This window comes from Calypte anna, chromosome 1, assembly GCF_003957555.1.
Source record: "Calypte anna isolate BGI_N300 chromosome 1, bCalAnn1_v1.p, whole genome shotgun sequence".
NCBI lineage: Eukaryota > Metazoa > Chordata > Aves > Apodiformes > Trochilidae > Calypte > Calypte anna.
The window spans coordinates 139,325,314-139,341,762 of record NC_044244.1 but is presented as its reverse complement, the minus strand read 5'-3'; the positions used below and the strand labels follow the sequence as shown (position 1 = coordinate 139,341,762).

The following is a 16,449-nucleotide window of genomic DNA, read 5'->3' as shown; positions in this document are numbered from 1 at the left end:
TCTATAAACTGAGGCTATTTTGCTATCTGGAATCATAATTGTTGATGCCTTTTCTGGAGGAAAGAGATTTAAATCTGCAGTCTAGAAAACGAATGCTTTTGTACCACAGAATCACAGAATGGCCACAGGTTAGAAGGGATCTTAAAAGATCATCAACTCCAAGCCCCCTGCTATGGGCAGGGAAAGCCCTCATCTAAAAAAGGCCCCATCCAACCTGGCCTTGAACACTTACTTCCAGGGAAGGGGCATCTACCACATCTCTGGGCAATACCAGTCTTGTGCTTTTCATATTTTGTATTTCTTATTTAATTTTCATGTGCCTACAATCATAGAATCATAGAATTGGCTGGGTTGGAAGGGACCTCAGAGATCATCGAGTCCAACCCTTGATCCACTACCACTGTGGTTCCCAGACCATGGCACTGAGTGCCACATCCAGTCTCTTTTTAAATATCTCCAGGGACGGAGAATCCACCACTTCCCTGGGCAGCCCATTCCAATGCCTGATCACCCTCTCTGTAAAGAAATTCTTTCTAATATCCAACCTAAACCTCCCCTGGCACAACTTAAGACCGTGCCCTCTTGTCTTGTTGAAAGTCGTCTGGCAAAAGAGACCAACCCCCCCTGGCTACAACCTCCTCTCAGGGAGTTGTAGAGAGTGATGAGGTCTCCTCTGAGCCTCCTCTTCTTTAGGCTGAACATCCCCAGCTCCCTCAGCCTCTCCTCATAGGGTCTGTGCTCGAGTCCCTTCACCAGCCTGGTTGCCCTCCTTTGGACCTGCTCCAGGACCTCGATATCCTTCCTGAACTGAGGGGCCCAGAACTGGACACAGGACTCGAGGTGTGGCCTCACCAGGGCTGAGCCAACCTTCTTCATCTTGCTATCTTATCCCTTCCATTCTTGCCTTTACATCCAGGTTCTTTTTACTCCCAGAAACAGTACCCAGTAAATTACACAAGTATTTTTATAACTAACATCCTCTACTCCAGTGACAGTCACTTCTTTGCTACTAAGACATCTGTAACTTGAATCTGTTTCTAATATAACTAATAGTTTCCAGGCAGGTAATTTTTTTTTCCTTAGTAAAGACCACAACAAAAATTCACCCCAACTGCCAACTACAAGCATTCAAAAAAATCCACTGTAAACCTCCAGAGTAATGATGTTAGGTCATCAATATCAACTTGTAAAAATAATATACTTAAGGGGCATTTTAAATGTGTTATAACTGGATATTTAGGATTCATCTTTAAACTTTTACCAGCAACACCTGGAACTAGAAATGGTTTCAGAAGCCTGGGGATTTTGGGTTTGTTCTTTAAAAAGTATCTTATCAACTAAAACTAGAGAAACTGAGCCTGCCACCACCAACCCCCAGCAACAAGCAACAGTTTAGTAACTTGCAGAAATCAAAGGTTAGGAATTTCTACAAAATTCCTAACAAAATTTCCTACAAAATTTGCTTTCTACAAAAGCAATAATGTCACTGCATAAATCTGAGAACCTCCAGTCCCCTTCATCTCCAAAAGGATGTATCAGACTTGGAGAGATTGCAGTAGGATGGCAACAAGGAAGCTCACAGGTATGAAGTGGCTACCATGCTATAAAACAAGGAGTGCCTTACTTTGGAGGGAGACACTTAAAAGCAAGACAGCACAAGCCTGCAAAATCATGAGCAACATAAATGACACAAAAAGGGAGCAACTAGTTCATTATAAATTTTCCCCATCCAGTGTTATAAACCACAAACATGCAGTATCTGACTCAGACACTCCTCAAACCACAGTTAACTGGAGACTAAGAAAAACATTCTGAGCAAGTATCACTACACACTTTACACCTCCAGTCCTTCCTTTTGCTGTTCTGGTAGACAGAACCCCAGATGAAGAAGCCATTTGGACATGACCCCATAGGGCTTCTCTGACACAGAGCCAAAAGAGCTGATACTACTGTTCCCCTTGCTCTTGCACAGCTAAACACCCTAAACCCACCTGAAAATTCATAGAATCATAGAATTGGCTGGGTTGGAAGGGACCTCAGAGATCATCGAGTCCAACCCTTTTACCACCGTTGCGGTTGCTAGACCATGGCACTGAGTGCCACATCCAGTCTCTTTTTAAATATCTCCAGGGATGGAGAATCCACCACTTCCCTGGGCAGCCCATTCCAATGCCAGATCACTCTCTCCGTAAAGAAATTCTTTCTAATATCTAACCTAACATATAGGGCTACCCCTCTGCCTCTCCTACCCTGCCTGTCCCTTCTGAAGAGCCTATAGCCATCCATGGTAGCACTCCAGTCATGGGAGTCATCCCCCCACGTTTCCGTGATAGCGACTACATCATAGCTTTCCAGATGCACGATGGCTTCCAGCTCCTCTTGTTTGTTGCCCATGCTGCGTGCATTGGTGTACATGCACTTTAGCTGGGCTTCTGGTTTGTCTCGTACTTTGGGTAGACCACCCTTAGGCTCCTTTCTGGAGAGCCCAGTTTCAACCCCATCCCAACCTTCACTAATAGAGTAACCCCATTCAAGGAAGCTTCTCAGTGCTCTGACAGCAAAACATTCACTGCCTCCAGTGGAGAAGCAATGACTATGGTTTGAATTACTTTGCTGTACCTAAACTAAGATCCTTGCAATTTCTATCCCAGCCCCTGCAGCCAGGTCCTTATGCCAGCAGACACACAGTGCAATGCAGGCTCAAGGAGACCCTGCCTTGCACAGCACCTACAGCTCTTCCCTATGAAAAGCAGAAATATGGATGGCCAGATGCATTCAAGAGGACTCTCAGGCACAAACACTCTGAAATTCAATGACCTGGCCTTCCTGCAAGGAAGCTGCATCAGCCCCTTTGTAACCAGCCCCCAGCTTTTGCATTAGGAAGGCAGCTACATTTTATTCTGCCAGTGTAATTTGTACTCCTGAACTATACTATAATAGGGCATGAACAACAAAGCTCAGTAGGAATGCATGCCCTTCTAAATGTGTATGTAAACGAAGCCATGAAAACTTCCATCAAAATTGAGAGGCCTGCATTCTTCAACCTTGTGTTTTATATTTAGAATAAGAAGCCTACTCTTTCCTACATTTCTCTCTTTAAAAAGAGGAGTCTGTTCAAACAGCAAATACCATACAAAACAAAACCAGTAATAAGCCCTATCAGTTAAGAATCAGCAAGTTCCAGGGCAAAAGTGGTGAAAGGACAGATCAGATTCCATTTAGCTGAAAGACTTATATTGATATTACTAGTCAGATTTTTCTTTAAGCACTAGACCACACAGTCTGCCTGCACTTTTTAACCTGATTATATCCCATTAAAGGAATTCCCACACTGAAAATAAGTTCCAAACATGCATGAAAATTATTCAGAGCTTCTGTGCAGCAACATAAAAGAAACAGGACACACTGGATCTGACGCATGTTTTAAATTGAATTTGAAATGAAGTCTTTTGTTGGTCTTGCCCTCCTGCCCCTCCTCTGAAAAAAACAACCAAACAAAAAAAAAAAAAAAACCAAAACCAAAGAACCAAGCACCCACCCCCCCCAAAAAAAAACAAAAAACAAAAAAAGAAAAACAAAACACCATGGTTGCTGTTCTCACGTTTTTAAACTGTAGTTATAATACTGTCCTGGGCTATCACTTTGCAGCTATATCACAGGACTAAATACAGCACAACTGCCTGAAAATTTTGGAAGCTGCAGACATGAGAAGCAAACAGCAGCAAGATGCCACATTTCTTTGGCTTACTGTTAAAAACAACTACAGTGATGGGAAAACAACTCAGGCAAAACCAAACTGAATGTCAGACAAATTCACACTGAAACAGCTAAAGCACACTGTGAATTTACAGTCAAGAGGAGTGCTAAGTTTATTAAATGCCAACCTCCCATTCACCTTAAGGACTTTGCTCCTTCCATCCCTCATATGTTCACATTTTTCTTTCCCTTCTGAAGAGAAATCTATCCAGGAGTCCAAGGTCCTCTTTTATTTTTTTTTCCTTCAATAAAAACCTCCAGCCCAATTTTTTCTTTATCCCTTCTCTCACTTGCTCCTTGTTAGTTTTCTCTTCTGCAGTTTTCTAGTCAATGCAGTAGCTCTTCCAAAACTTTATTTCCTCCCTAATTCACATGTAGATTTTTATCTTCGTTATTATTTTCCCTCCCCTACAGAAATACACTTATTTTGTCGTATAACCTGTGTGAAAAGCCACTTACTGTCAAGATATGACCCTTCATGTCATTGTCTAATATTGAAAATATTGTCTAATATTGAAAAAAAATTGCTTGTAACTCCCTATTGCAACAATTGTACCTCCACTGAATACAGCTTGCTCCCTTTCCAGGGCCTTTAGCAAGGCTGACTTTGTAAAGTCATTTTATTAGCTCCCTCTGCATTTGCAGTTAGAGGTCTACTGTTTCTAGTTCTGAGCAGCATAGGAGCCTGAAGATCCCTGGCTTGTCTTTGTATTTGTAGGAACACAAAGGTTTATGCTTCAAAATGCCTTACTAAGGCGTGTATTCCCAAAAGCCCACAGTGATGCTGCTGTTGCAGGGAGAGGTAGAGGAAAAACTCCACATCAAGTGTCCAGATGGAACAACCTCAGAACTGTGCTTGTCCAGAGCACAGCCTAGCCTCTTGACTCATTAATTAAACAATACAGCCAATATTAGCTTCTTCACAAAAGCTCTGATGCAGCAAGTTGAACAAGTTCAGGGCAAATACCAGTTACAACAAAATCCTACTTGCTTGTCTTCCCCTCCTGCTTTTTTTTTTTCCACATTCAGTGGGTCAGTCTAAGGTCTGGTTGCCCTAATACCCTGCCACCAACAATGAACAATATTCAGCACACATGAATCTGGGTTAGTAGAGAAGGGGTACTTCTACACTTCCCTTCTTCCAGGGATTTACATTTACTGATTTGGATTTCATGCCTCAGGTGGGTTTCTCCAGCCCTCAGCTTGCCATATTCCTTTTTTAACCCAGTTCACCCTTCTGACCTAAGCAGCACTCTCCATTAACAAGGAGCCCAAGTCAGTGATAGGCTCTTCTAAACCTGCAGGATGGCAAATTTCATTCAGTGTCCTTGGTTCTTATGTTACAAGAGACAAATAACAATTGCTCCCCATTCACCCTCTCAACACCATTTATAATTCATATAACTCTATCAGCAGCTTTTTCTCAGCAGTCTTTTATCCTCAAGTTGAAATCCTAGTATACTTCATCTGCCTCATACGGATACTGCACCCCATCTTCAACTATCTTTGTTGTTCCTCCAGCATCCCACTGGGACAAAAATAAGAAGAAACAGACCCAAAGGCAGGTTTTAACTCTTTAGTCTCTTAGAAGACAACATAATAATGTTTTCAGGTTGGTTCTGTTCCTTCCCAAATAATTTCTAACCTTCCTTAATGCTTCTGATCACATCATGAACCTGGAAAGATGTGTGCTGTTACAGAGCTTATGGCTAATCTAATTTACATGTTAATTCAGCACTTAAGCCACTACTACAAAAATATAACTTTTACATGACATAATTTGATCTCTAACATTTAAGCACACAGGATGGATAAACACAGATAAATAGTGTTATCAAGACAATAACCTGTTTTGATTGCTTCAACCAGCTTGTCATTCTTCTCTCCTTCAAGCAGTCTGTGGTAATATCCAGGATTTTGCTCCATGTTTGTCTGGGCCCCACTCACAATCATCCAGATCAATGCACGATGTTCATTTGGGATGCCTTTCCTGATATATCTCTTCACTGCAAAACAGAATTGATTGCTGAATTGGTTGATTTCTGATGTTTTAAAAATAAATTTTAAAAAATCCAGGGAATTTTTTCTTTTGAAAATGAACAACATGAAGTTGAGAAGAAACAGAAAAACTTTTGACAAGAGATTCCTGTGCTTTCTCCCCTATGCTATCACTTAGGAGAAGCATTTCTTTCTCAGATACATGGTATTTTTTAGATTCACTCAAATTCTTACCAGTCAGATTCTCCACATGGATCTCCAGACTCAGGCTTTCCTCTCCTTTCTTCCCCAGCTAAGATTTTGAATCCTTTCCTCTTCTTCCCACCTTCCCAGATGAGGGTACGAAAAACAAAATTTCCCCTTGATCTTAGTTCTTTTTCATTCAGACAAGCCATAACTTTCTTTTCCTACATGACTAATGGTCTCTGACATGACAGCCCTCTCTCTTGGTTATGCTCTAGCATAAACAGCTGTACCAGCTGAGCACCTAACCACTGAAATCATAGGAGAAACTGAGAAATATGACATAGGTGGCTACTGTCTAAATGAGAGCTTGGAAGAACTGGAGTTGTGAGTAAGCAGCAGCAGATTTTTCCTAGAATATCTGAAGAACTCTTTTCAAATCTAAAGTAGCTTTTATCTCCTGCATCATATTCCTCATCAGGGTGTGTTTTGGGGTTGTTTTTTTAAGCAGATGATTCAGTGTAAATAACTAGGATGCAAGATTGCAGGAAGAAGCATCAGGATAATGGCAGCCAAAGCAGCTTCCTCTTGGGAATGGTATGAAAAATATTAATAAGACAGTGCTGCTCATTGGTACATAAACGTAAATCAGCATTACCTCTTCTGACCCCAAACCACGTCTGAGTGTTTGAGATCCTTCTGCTTTTTCCAGGGAGAAGCAACTGAGAAAAGAACTGGACATTTCTTACTAAAGTAGTATCTTGTATCAATTAAGAGTACCAGCTTCTCATCCCTAAATTCTATGGGACTCAAATGAGAGTGGAAAATTTTATCCCACCCACACATGAAGAGACACACACACAATATCATTACCTAATCTAGTTTTATCCAATCACAAGGGTCTGTAAATGTAAATAAATGCTGCCTGAAATAAAGGCGTTAAAAACAGCAGAGTGAAACCAGGTTTTGCAACAACTCAGACAGTTACCTTCTATATACATTCCCCCTATTGCAGCTGCGTATCCCTTAGGAGCCAAAGCTGCTTTCCCAGCGTTAGCAGAGAGCTCGGTGCATCTCTAGTGGGCATTTCACCTACCTAACATCTGCTGCTTTCTCCCAAAGAAACACCTTAACATCTGCAATCAACACCTGGTCTCAGGGTACTGGTTTTTGTTTAGCTTTCTGATGAGGATTTAAGTTAAGGGTTACAGTCTCTACTGCTCTAGCACAGTAAGTTTGACTACAACCTTCTTTTAGATGGACTGGAAATAATTTACTTGTTTCTGTGGTTAACAAACCCACTCTCTTTTTTATAAGATTTTGCAACTACTCGAATGCCCAAAATCGTCCTATAGATAGGCATAGCAAGTGCAGCAATCAGTGTGAGGATCTAGTCCCATTTAGGTCAGCAGCAAGATGAGATCTTTGGATGAGTCTGCAAATGTCTCTAAAAGCAAAATTACTGGCTAATTTACTGGATTATCATATTCTAACATATAATTTCAGTGGTATTTTTTTTTCTGGACTAACTGTCTGTTCTGAAATCGTAGCCAACATCCACATCCAAAAATGCACATGAAATTCAAGAGAAGCAGGGACAAGCCTCTGACATTGGAGCAAAGGGAAAGCTGCCCTGCAGCACAGCAATACAATCATTGCTCCTGATCGTCATTATTCTCATGGTAATAGACAGCCAGAGGCTTGTATAGCCTCAAGTTTGACCCACCCCAGCTCCCCCACCCCCTGAGGAATGGAAAAGCCCTTTACAGACACTTTTCTTCCTCCTCACCCCCTTATCATACTTTCTGGGATCTGCAAACTGGCATACCAAAGCAGCATTAGAAAATAAGGACAACTGCAATTTAATATATTTTATATATATATGTATATATATATATATGATTTTCATATGTCACATTTTATACATAAAATTATATTGTTTTATCGTGGGTTTGTATCTATTTTGTTCTCCATAGGCCCTCTGCCACTTTATCCTCAGGAACTAAAAATCCCACACCACAGTCCACACCACAGAATATTCTCCCAGTGTAACACTGAAGAAGCTCTCACAGATAAAGCCAGATTGTGCATGTGTCTCCTGTTACACCTCTGACTCCCACTGTAAACCAAGGCCTTCATCTCAAAAGTATCACTGCTGAATACCAAACCCTGCACAAAGAACCACTCCCAGGGCAAACAGCTCAGTCTAAGCTATAAAACGTGTAGTAAAGAAATTTATTTATCTGAAATTTTTGCCTCTCTTCATTAACAAAACATCAAACACCTACTTTTAAGCTAAAAAACAGTAGTCTCAATCCCATTGCCTCTGAAAACCAATCCAAGTTTCTGCAGGTTAAGCCACACTTATTAATATTATTATTAATATGGTTTTCTTGTTGATATAAGTAAGAGCTACATGATAAGGAAGTGGTCTTGAAGTGCTAATAAATACACAAAGTGACCTAAAGAGAAAAACATAAAGAGAAATTAACTTTTTCCAATACTGCATACTACTTATAGTAGCATGAATTAAAAAAACAATCACTTTAAATCTGCTTGTCCTTGTTTAATGGCAGAATAAGGAAATTTGGGAGGTTTTTGCTTCAATATGAAACATGATAAACATGTAACATGTTTGACTCTACTCAATAGCCTAAGTTTATGTAGGAAAAACCCATTTATAAAGAAAGTTTATCTCATCTAAAATAGTAAAAGAGTGATGCTTAGAGAAGCATCTGCACTTTTTACTTTTTTCAGTTACTAAAAATTACTGTTGAATGCTGAGGAAACTAACTTAAACCCTAGTAAAAAAATTTGATGGAGGAGTTGAAAATAGCATAGAACAAGGAATTGAAATGTTTATTTTATGAATGTATCACAGAAGAAACAAAGCAGACCTGGGGTGTAAATGTTCAAGTTACAGACAAACAGGAAAAATGACCTTCTAAGATGCTCCTTCCTTCCTCCAACCTTTGGTCTGGGACAGAAATGCTCCACTGTTTAGTACCATTACTTTCACCTTTCACTGTATTTTATCAGCCTCAAAGACTAGAGGTCTTTGACTACTGGTCAATTTTGAGTAATCCACTTACAGCCAAATTCTTCTGTGCAGCTTGCTTTTCATCAGAATTAAGCTACTTTGGGTAATTATGTTAGACAGCTTGTTGCCTGCCTGTAAACAAGGCAGAGCAGAAAGCTGCCTTTTGGTTCCATAAAGATAGAAGCTGAAAAGAGAAAAGCAAAAAACAGGAGGGTCTCAATAACATCAGAAAGAATAGAGGCAAGTGACTGAACACTGACTGAAAACTGAAGCATGCAGATGAGACAATGAAGATAAGGGCAGAGAAGGAAACAAAATACCAGAAAATAAAGAAGAGACTGGAGAACTGTCAGACAAAACTCCCATTACCTCCTCTGCTGGAAGGCTGTAATCCATAAGGACAGGATACACAGCTTAATCACCATCGTTAAAATGCAGTCTCATTATTTTTATTTACATTAGAATAGAATTGTATACGCCCATAGCCTTGGATGTGAGGCACACAGAGTAATAGCATGTGAACACATTTCCAAATTGGAAAATTAGCACAAGTCATCACTTCTTCCTGTTCAACCAGACAGGAATCATGAGCACCTCTGTGTGTAAAGACCAACGGTTGTGGAGCCACTGAGATACCACACACACAATGCCTCTCTCACACCCACTCACAGCAGGATGAACTCTGAAAAAGCCCCACGAAGAATTCAAAATAAGAATATGCTTTTGCATGTACAGCTATTGCCCTGGGAGGGGAGAGGGACAAATATAATAGTCTTTTCAGCTCTATATCATGGGCCACTTGTCGAAGAGGGGAAGCCAATCAGCTCCTCAACAACGTTTCAGAGCAGTTAAGTCAGGTGCTGGAAGAGGGAAATTCAGTGCATCAGGCAGACCTGATGCTCTCTGACTGCCTAAAAGGAAATCACTGCAGAATTATCTTGCAGGATAAAGCACACACAAAAACCAACTCCTTATGTATTCTAGCTACTTACATCATAGAATTCAATCTTAATACTAATACAAGAAAGAAAGTACTAAAAAATCAGTAATTGTACAAGCTAGTGTACTGTTGCTCTCCTCTTCTGAGGTATCAGTCAACAATAACGAAGGAGGCTTTATCATAACATTTAATTTATACTCAGACTACATTTCCTCAACATTATTTACTCTAGTCACTCTCCTTAGAATTACATACTACATATATGACTATACATAGTCTGCAAATTCAGGTAAGCTTAGCAAAAGTCAATAAGGTCAAAGATGATGCACCAACCCACAAGGACTTGCCACAGCCAAGAGACACTGCCTATGTCCACTCAGTATATTTACACTATCCCATTTTTCACAAACAGTGGCCTGTTTAGAGACAATTAACACCATGTTAATGGTTAGTTCCATTATATGGCTAGTGTGGCAACATGTCCATATGTACTGAAGCCTGGTGGATAAGTTGAGAGATTTGGTCGACGTTTTTGCTCCAAAATAAGACTAAAGGCATTCACATCACTCATGTCACAAGAGCACTGTGTGTCTGTAATGCTACACAAGGGAAGAGAAATGCAACAAACTCACAGAAATTGCTAAAAGCTGTCACTGTCACAGAATCTCAAAATCCCCTCTAATTCAAATTACCATACACTTGACACTATATTTCAGACTCTAAATGAAAGCTTCTTTACATTTGGAAGAAAAAGAGAGTAGAAGTAGCTACTTCCTAGTAAGCAGCATATGATTTTGCAGCTATAGCTCAAACCTACATTCTCTGGGATTCCTCAGCCTTAAAACAGACATCCATATACTAAATACACTGTTATACTTAAAATGTCTCACCAGTTATCATCCTACTCCTGGTGCAAATAAAAGAAAACAAACAAAAAAAACCCCTACCCCAGAACAACAAAGCCACCAGAATTAGTAGCGGATGTCTGCACCTGAAGCAGAGCTCTAAATATCCACCTGTATTACAAGTCAGTGCATGATGAACTTTTGTTTATTTTTACTCACTTTAACATACCTAGAGAAATGTGTCCAACTCCAAAAGGATCTCAAGAGAAAGCAAGTTGAACAGCATCATTAAGAGCAAAGTGGAAAAAAATAGATGTTTACATGAAAAAATGTAGATGTTTACATGAAAAAATAACCCAAAGAGTGGGAGGAAAAAACCCTACCCTCTGGTCTCACAGGATTCCCTGCCACCTTCTGACTCCATTTATTTCTCCGTGTCTCTCTTGCAAGATAAAACATTACTAGGGGTTTTCTTGCTTTTTGAAGTGGCTATTAATAGTTCCATCATTATTTTATCTAATGCTGCATTAGCTCCTGCATTAATTTCTTTACTTCACGAGGCATCAGTTCTTAGTACACATCTTTTCAGCTGTGAGGTGAACACCGTTTTACAAAAGGAGGATAAAGGGGGCTAGAAGATCTCCAGCAGTCTAAAAACAGCAGAGTCAGCAACTGAGAGCTCTGGGGTTCAAAACAGTGTCTTCTCCATAATCTCTTGTCTTTCCAAAGACAGTATAGAATGCAATATGCAATACCACAAACAGCTATAAAATAGCATCTTGAAGTGCCAGTGGCCATAACCTATGGGTTACATATGTAATAAGAAATTATAGCACATGCTAAAGAAGGATTACTCCTTTGTTAGCTTTAAATCAATTCAATGATCCCTCTAAAACCAGAATGCTTCCTTATGTACTATTATTGTTCATACTACTGTTTTCCACTTGAAGACAAAAGGAGTATTTAACATTCAAAAATGCAAACCAACTGAATATGATTTATATCTGTTCCAACATAATGCACTTTTACCCATAAAAGAGACACACAGCTCACCTTTTAAACTCTTCTGTATACTGTTATTCCCCTTTAGAAGCTTGGACCACTTTATTGCTCTTCTTGTGAGTACCACTAGGTATCTGGAAAAGAATGCTTCATAGGACTCATAATCAAAATCATCTGGCCTTTCAAACCCATATGGATCAACCCTGCAAAATAAAAAAGAATTATTGTATAAATATTTCTGTATACCTAGAGCTGAAAAAGAAAATATGCAAGTATGCTTTACATAACTTCCAGCTGCTGTTTCTAAAAGCAGCTCAAAACTCCCTCCTCCCAACAAAAACCTACTTCACACAAACTGTTACACTGCATTTAGCATATCAAAGCTGTTCAGGGACATTAATTTAATCATGCATTGTTTAGTCATTTTTACAGATTTTACTGCTTTTAGAAGTAAGAAGTTTTTAGAGCAAAGGATCCTTTGAGTGCAAAACTGACTCAAATTATGACCACAGAGAGGTCTGAGAGTGTTTTTCTCTACAATACAAACAGTTGAAAAGTATGAAGGCATAGTGCAACAACTCAAGTATGGCCTGAACTCAGTTATCACACAGTTCTGTACAGAAAAATAGTAACAAAAAGAACAAGGTACAAAGATTATTTTTAGAAGGGCTCATTTCTAATATTATTTGTATTGAAGTATGTAGTTTGGGCAAACAAAACAAAATAAACCACGAATCCTTGTGTCGACCTTTTTCATAGGCAGTATCAAAAATGCTTTTTTATTTTCTTTAACAAATTTTCAATGTTGCATCACATTATCTCGGGCAGCATGGCACTGTCCGTGTTTCAGAACTACAAGTCTGATTCTGTTCCAGCTTGATGTACCAAGACACCTTGCTAAACTGGATTTATGGCAACCTCCCTGGATGCCTTATACCCGAGTACAGGTGATTATCACCCGAGCACAGAACACTCGTGGACTGTGTAGAAGTTAAAGAGGGGTCTGCCCACGAGGAAAAGCCTGCAAGACATCAGGGCTTAACTTCCCAAACCGCTGCCCATTTAATTTATGGAGAAAGAGTCTGTCCACGGAGCGGCACGGGCACAGCCTTGGATAAACCCTGGCTCACAGGAATGTCACGGGTAGCAAAGCATGAATCAGAAGAGGAATATTTTAATATTCAGGACTCATACTGATGTTACTCAGTTGCCGGTTAGAAGAGTCACCTTTGTATTCACGTACTCCTCGAATGTGACACAAAACCCACAGGTGTACAAACCACCCAAACCCCCACAGAGGTCTCTCTCTGCCTGAGGACCGCAGAATGCGAGTCAAAACCCGCACCTCCCCGGACACGCGGTTCATGTTTATGACCGCGAGTGTCCAGACAGCACGTACAGAATAATTTCATGCCCATTTCCATTCCGAAGGCAGAAAGGGAAAATAAGAAGAGCCAGGAAAGCAGGTTTTAAGGAATTTACCTCCCCCAAGCTGCCTCCGGGCAGTGAAGGTGACCATTACTCCGGGATGCACCTATGTTAACAGCGGCATCGCTTGCCGGCCTGTGTCGGGGCTCCCCCCGGGGACGAGGCCTCTCCTCCCCCTCGCTGCCCCCCTCGGCCATTTCCCGCTCCCTCCAAGCGCTCCCTGAGGAACATTTCCCTCACGCCGGGATTCACCGGCTCCAAATTCACCCTCCGCCAAGGGCTTCTGCCCTCCGCGTCTCTGGGCAAGGAAAAGGCTATTTTAAGGGACCAGCAAGAGACCGAAACTCCCGGCAAAGCTCAGCTGGTCACCGATCCTGCGCCCTTTCTCCCTCCCAGCGCTGCCTCGTTCACAGGAAAAGTTCTAAAGGCGGTGGTTTTAAACGTGATCCCCTCCTCCGGGAGAGCCCAGGTGGGATCGGGCAGGCGGCGGCGAGCCACTGCCGGCAAAGGAGGGGGGGGAGGCAGGCCGGACCCTTCGGGAGCCGCTGCCAAGCACCCTCCTCAGAGCCGGCGGCGACCACGCCATCGCGGGGCGGGGGGCAGCCGTAGCGCCGGCGGCAGCAGCCATACCTGTACGCCCAGTCCCGTCCGTCCTCTCGCCTCTCCATCGGTCGGGCTACCCGCGCTCGTCCTCCCCCCACCCCCGGCGGGGCGGGCTCTCCTCAGGCCGAGCCGAGCGGCGTACGCGACCCCATACAGACCGGCTCACAAGTTCAACTCTCCTGCCGCCCTCCGAGGGGCGGGGGTGGATGTCGGAGCCCGCCCCCCGTGCCAGGGGCCGGGCAGGGCGGACAGGGCAGCTCCGCGCCCGCGGGGCCGTGCGGCGGCGTGGCCGCCTCCCCCTCGCCCGCCATAGGCGCAGCCTCCGCGGCTCCGCCTCACTGCGCCGCCACTTTGCTCCGCTCCGCGGTGTCGGGCCGGGGGCTACTGTAGGGCGTCTGGGTGGCGTGGGCATCTCCTCTGTTCCTGCTCTAGGTTTGTGTATTTCACGTTTCTTGGTAAAAATGCGAATATTTTAATGCGCTCTGGGAAATGTCTCATTAACGTAGGGTGAGGTTCAGGTTAGGTTTGGCTCTTCAGACCAAGGGAATTTCCCCGTAGCCAACAAGAAGGGGTGGTTGTATTAGTATTTAAGTTCGCCTAGTTGGTTTGAGCTTTTTTCTTCCCCAGATCCTCACAATATTAATTTCCCCCCGAATTAATGCTTTTCATTCCAACATTAAACAATGCTTTGTTGCACTGAGATATTACCAACTTCAGCATCTGCTCAGTTTCCACCGTAAGCTGACAATCATTTAAGTGTGATGTAAATAGTATATGGCAGGTTGTGTGAAACATGGGAGTTATAATACCCAAAATAATACCCCAGAAGGCTCCCCCGTTCCTGGAACCCACCTCTAACATTAGCACACGGTTCTTTGTCTTTGGAGGTGTCGAGCATGCCCTGGATCCCCCACAGACCTAGCTGCCTGCCAGCAGCCTCGTCTGTAACACACCGCCTAACAGAAGGGAGGGAAGGAAATTATACCCCCGATTCTCCCTTTTTGAATCAAGTTCTGACTTTGCCCCCAGTAAAGTGCTTGGAAAATTACAAGTACTGCCAGAGAAACATTATCTTGTTCTGCCAGCGAGCTGCTGAAGACAACAGATGGGATTTCACAAGGCAGATCAACAGTTGTTCCCTCCCAGCACACTCCTCGAGTAAGCTACCTCCCTCCTCCATTGTGCCATCAAAGGCACTCACCCACACACAAATGTGGAAGTGGTTTGACTCCAACAGCAAAGGAAAAAAAATAATACAGAGATTTCTACTTGGTTTAATTGCCATCGCAAGGTTGAAAAAGTTTGTGATTATTCAGCAAGACATAATTTTTAATTTTTAATTTTTTTTTTTTAATTCAGTGCTTCAGCTTTCTTACGGCTTCTTTTACAGGAGAGTGGTCCCACTCACATTACTGTGCGGCGTCACGAACACACTCGGGTACCGGCTGGACTGGAACCTGCTTACAAACCAGCTCGGGGAGAGCCTCCCGGTGCCTCTGCCAAGGCTGTGCCTTGACATCCCGCCAGCGTTGCCTTGGCGGAGCGTAGGCAGGGGCACACTCTGCAAACAGCTCTGCCCCAGTGACTTGGTCAAAGTCGCATAAAAAAACCCTTGGCTGAGCTGAGAATAGGAGGCGGCGACACTGAGCTGTGGAAGAGGAGGAGGAAGCCTCAGTTAGACAGGACACCCCCTTCTCCCCCCAAATCCTGAAGCTGCAGGCTGGTTTGGCGACAGGGTTGTAGTTCACCTAACAAGGTCAGGCTCTTTGGTGCGTGTTCCTTTTTAAAGCAGATCCATCAAAAGTTGCCTGCAAACAGCAAACTGTTCCTGGAATTAGTTAAAGAGTATATCTGCAGTGTATCAAGGGTAGTCTTGTGTGTACCACAGGGCATTCTTACTCTCAGCGAGCCTTGAATGTTATATGCGGTTTCTGTTGCTCTAATCCAAGCATAATAGATTGTGGCTTACTCAGATTTCTGCCTGTTTCACACACAAAGTCTCCTATTAAGAAACTTAACTCCTGTTAAGAAAGCTCCTTAGAATGATAATAATTTAATATAAATATTTCCTAAATTTAAATGCAGTAATTGGGTGCCTAGATTGTAGCTGATAATATGATCTAGGCTACTGTCTGGCAATATATAATACTTTATCCTTCAAAGGGTATCAGTGCTGCTCTCTTCTGGGCAGATTGTATTATACTGCTTTTAAAGGCATCCATAACACATAAACCATCCAATCTGAAAACTACATATGCTTGTTGCTATTGCTGCTTACTTTTGATGCTTTACTTCTGAAGTAGCTGGTGGCAGTGACAGAGTGCAGAAGGGCAGACTTAGATGATGTCTAAGTGAAGCTCTCAGCCTTCCCACGTACCACCTGGCACAAACTAATTCCCTCCCTTTTCCATCTGAACCTCATCCCTGAAGTTTTTACTTTATGGTGAACATGTTTGTTAGAAATTCCTATCCTGCTACTGCCAGAGCAAGTCCTCAAAATAGTGACTTCTCTTTAAGGGCAGGCATTTGGGATGCGTTTCCTGCAAGACAGATGAAGATGACAAGACAAGTGATTCACAGGTTGAGGCGTTTGCAGCTTGGCTTGTCTTATACCCTGTATTCTAGTGAGGAAGACTTCCCTACTTGTTTCTGCA

General features: G+C 42.4%; 1 protein-coding gene across 1 annotated transcript in view; it reads right to left on the bottom strand.

The window, feature by feature from the left end:
- Positions 1 to 14,034, bottom strand: part of GRTP1 (growth hormone regulated TBC protein 1) — a 41,938-nt gene extending 27,904 nt beyond the window's left edge. The window contains exons 1-3 of the mRNA XM_030464257.1: positions 13,823 to 14,034; positions 11,816 to 11,967; positions 5,604 to 5,762 (exon numbers count right to left, since the gene is read on the bottom strand). Of these exons, the coding sequence (XP_030320117.1) occupies positions 5,604 to 5,762; positions 11,816 to 11,967; positions 13,823 to 13,860 (349 nt within the window). The 5' untranslated portion in view covers positions 13,861 to 14,034. The remainder of the gene's footprint in view (positions 1 to 5,603; positions 5,763 to 11,815; positions 11,968 to 13,822) is intronic.
- Between the last annotated feature and the right edge of the window lie 2,415 nt (positions 14,035 to 16,449).